This window comes from Manacus vitellinus, unplaced genomic scaffold (genome assembly GCF_001715985.3).
Source record: "Manacus vitellinus isolate BGI_N305 unplaced genomic scaffold, ASM171598v3 scaffold_25_pilon, whole genome shotgun sequence".
NCBI lineage: Eukaryota > Metazoa > Chordata > Aves > Passeriformes > Pipridae > Manacus > Manacus vitellinus.
In genome coordinates this window covers 10670553-10673645 of record NW_021939882.1, presented here as the reverse complement: position 1 = coordinate 10673645, position 3093 = coordinate 10670553, and the positions used below count along the sequence as shown (strand labels likewise).

General features: G+C 50.5%; 1 protein-coding gene across 1 annotated transcript in view; it reads left to right on the top strand.

Moving 5' to 3' along the window:
* Positions 1–2646, top strand: part of HDAC3 (histone deacetylase 3) — a 6847-nt gene extending 4201 nt beyond the window's left edge. Inside the window, exons 8-10 of the mRNA XM_029960276.1 lie at positions 236–315; positions 667–824; positions 1492–2646. Of these exons, the coding sequence (XP_029816136.1) occupies positions 236–315; positions 667–824; positions 1492–1561 (308 nt within the window). The 3' untranslated portion in view covers positions 1562–2646. The remainder of the gene's footprint in view (positions 1–235; positions 316–666; positions 825–1491) is intronic.
* Positions 2647–3093: the final 447 nt, after the last annotated feature.

Here is a 3093-nt window from a genome sequence, read left to right as displayed (position 1 = left end):
CTACCACCCACTGTAGACTTTGCTGGGCAGACACATCCTGGATCATTTAACTTGGATCATTTCCTACTCAGTGAGCCCAGTGTTGCTGTTGTTTGCTCTGTTTGGCTTTGCAGTCCCTTGCAGCACCTCTCTGTGCTGTTCAGGCCCTGTCTCTGGTGGGCAGGGGGAGGCTGAGCTGTGCTCCCTGCAGAGCTCCTGTCCCTCTGGGCTCTAACTCTGCCTCCTCCCACCACAGAGTACTTCGAATACTTCGCTCCAGACTTCACCCTCCACCCTGATGTCAGCACAAGGATTGAAAACCAGAACTCCAGGCAGGTGAGTGCTTAAAATTGTGTTGCAATCTCAGCTATGAACCTCCAGAACCCTGGGGTTGATGCTCTGTCCTGTGAAACCAGGTAGAGCCCAGGTAAGGGCAGAAAACGGACAAAAACCAAGAACCATCCCTTTCTGGGATGTCAGGAAATCCCAAAGCATTTGAGACCCTTGCTGGATTGTCTCACTGTTTCCTGTGTGCTTGAGTATCAATGATTGAAGTAACTCTCCCACCTCCTCTGCTCTGATAAATGGCTTTTCACACAAATTTTTCCCCACTTAGGTGGTGCAGGCAGGTAACAATGCTGACTGACAGCCCCACTGGGGTGATCCCTGTCTGTTTTTTCCATGCAGTACTTGGATCAGATCAGGCAGACCATATTTGAGAACCTGAAGATGCTGAACCACGCTCCCAGTGTGCAGATCCACGACGTGCCCTCGGACCTGCTCAGCTACGATCGCACGGATGAGCCCGATCCTGAGGAGAGAGGCTCTGAGGAGAACTACAGCAGGTACCAGAGCTTGTTCTGGAGAAATGGGCTTCCCTTTCTGTCCCTGCTGGGATGGGTGGGTGATAGACTGGAGACTGTGTTTCCTAGAACAGCTAACAAGTCATAGAATGCTAGAATGGTTTGGTTTGGAAGGGACCTTAGAGATCATCTTAAGTGTATCAAAACCTTGGCATGTTTAATTTTAAGTTGCCAACTTTTGTTTTACTGTCAGAAAGTTATGGCTATACTGCCAATGCCAGGTCTGCTTAGTTTGACTGAAGGCTTTAATATGACTTAAACATTAAAAGCTCTCAGTACCCCAGAAAATATAATTTCACACGGTGACATTCGACATTCGAGTGCCAGTGCTTTTGTACTGTCTTTTGGTCAAGTTTCTTTAAACTTTCAAAGAAGCACTTTTAGGCTTACAACAATAAATTATTTGTCAAAAATGTTCAATAAATATTACACAAAACTAGCAGCAAAAAGTGTCTAGAAATCTGTCATGTGCAAATAGTTCGGCAGACACCTCCAGGTCTCAAGTTTCACTCAGAGAGCTTCTCTAGGAACATGTGGTGTCCTTATATGACATTCCACAGGGTGGTTGGGTGCAGGGCATCCTCTGACCTTGGGCCCCAGGGGTGCCAGGGCTCCCTCTCCTCCCTGACAGGGGTTTCTCTTTGCCCAGGCCCGAGGCTGCCAACGAGTTTTACGACGGTGACCACGACAACGACAAAGAGAGCGACGTGGAGATCTGAGGGCTCTGGACTGCTGGGCATCCCACGTTGGACAGGGATGCTTGGAGCACTTAACTGGGCTGTGTAGGAGCCCTCCCTTCATCTTAGACTGCACATGGTGGCAGCAGGAACAGCACCACTGCAGGATTCTGCCACCCGGAGAGGCAGAGAACAGTGAAACGTGTTCCTGAGTTTCCACCACGTGTCACGGTTCCAGCTGTCACTGCTCTGGGAAAAGGGATCTGTGCTGTGTGCTGGCTGGCAGCCTTGGCACTGCCTTCAGAGACTTACCTGTGCTCTGTGACTCCCCTGCAGGCTCCTGCCAGCCAGGAGCTGGAGCAGCTGTGCCTGCCATCTCTGCCTCTGTTCCGGCACCACCGGATCCCTCCTGCTCTCCCCAGCCCTCCACTCAGGTACCACTCGACTGTGCTCTGCAGCCTGCACTGAGTTGCTTCCTGATGGCCCTTCCAACCCTCTGATGCTCCACAGCTCGAGAAAAACTATTGGAGACCAGGCCAGTTGTGGGGTCAGGGTGGGGAGTGTCCCTGGAGCAGGGAGCAAGGGATGGAAGGATGTTTGCAGAGCGTAGGCTTGTTCCTTCCCCCCACACCCAGATTTGCATTCACAAACGAGTTCTGCAACACTCTGCTGAGTTGGGAGACCCAACTTCCCTGGTGTGTTTATTCTCCAAGAGGCTAAAATCCCTGTGGAACAAGGTCAGTACATGGTGTGTCTTACACCTCTAACACAGCTCCCTGCTGTCTTTTCCACGTTCACACATGGCCCTTCTGTGTGTTAGCAAGAGATTTGGGCTGCTTGCTCCGAGGGGAAACCATTCCCTCTTGACTGCACCCAGCAGACATGGGTGAGGGAAGCTGCTTCCTCCAAGTCCTGTGTCTTTTTACCCTCACACAGCAGAGATTTGGCTCAGCCATCCCTCAAATCCCAGACTTTGCTGCTCCCTCTCCCGAGCTGTCACCTGGTACCTGTGGTGGTTTGGAAGTGCTGTTTGGGGAGCTGGGAGGGTTTAGCCTCTGTCTGTACGGTTCTGTTTGTTTACTGATGTCTTTAAACATTAAATAAGAGGCAGTATTTTTCTTACCTGACCTGTTGTTTGTCTGTTTAATCCTCACACCTTTCTGGCTCCTATTTTTCCAAGGATCAAGCACATCCCTGGCAGGGTAGTGTCATCCACTGTCTGAATGAATGGAGGGAATTCTCCTCAGAGTAAATGCTGGTGAGTTTTCAGCTTCACTGCACATGAGGAGAGCACCCTGAGCTCCCTTACAAGAGGCCAAGTGTAGTGGACACTCCTGGTTATGCCTCTGAATCCAGTAAAAGCTTTGCAGGAAGCTGCAGAGCTGAAGCAGGAAATCTTTCCTGCTGTTATTTTAAATATCATGCTTTCTTTGTGTTGCAGTGCCCATAACAGCCTGCTCTTTTTGCACTCTCACTGTCCCAAATCCCTTGGTGGTGGCTGGTTTGTGGTTCATGTAACTACAACCTGGGATAGTGGGAGGTGTCCCTGCCCATGGCAGGGGGTTGGAATGAGG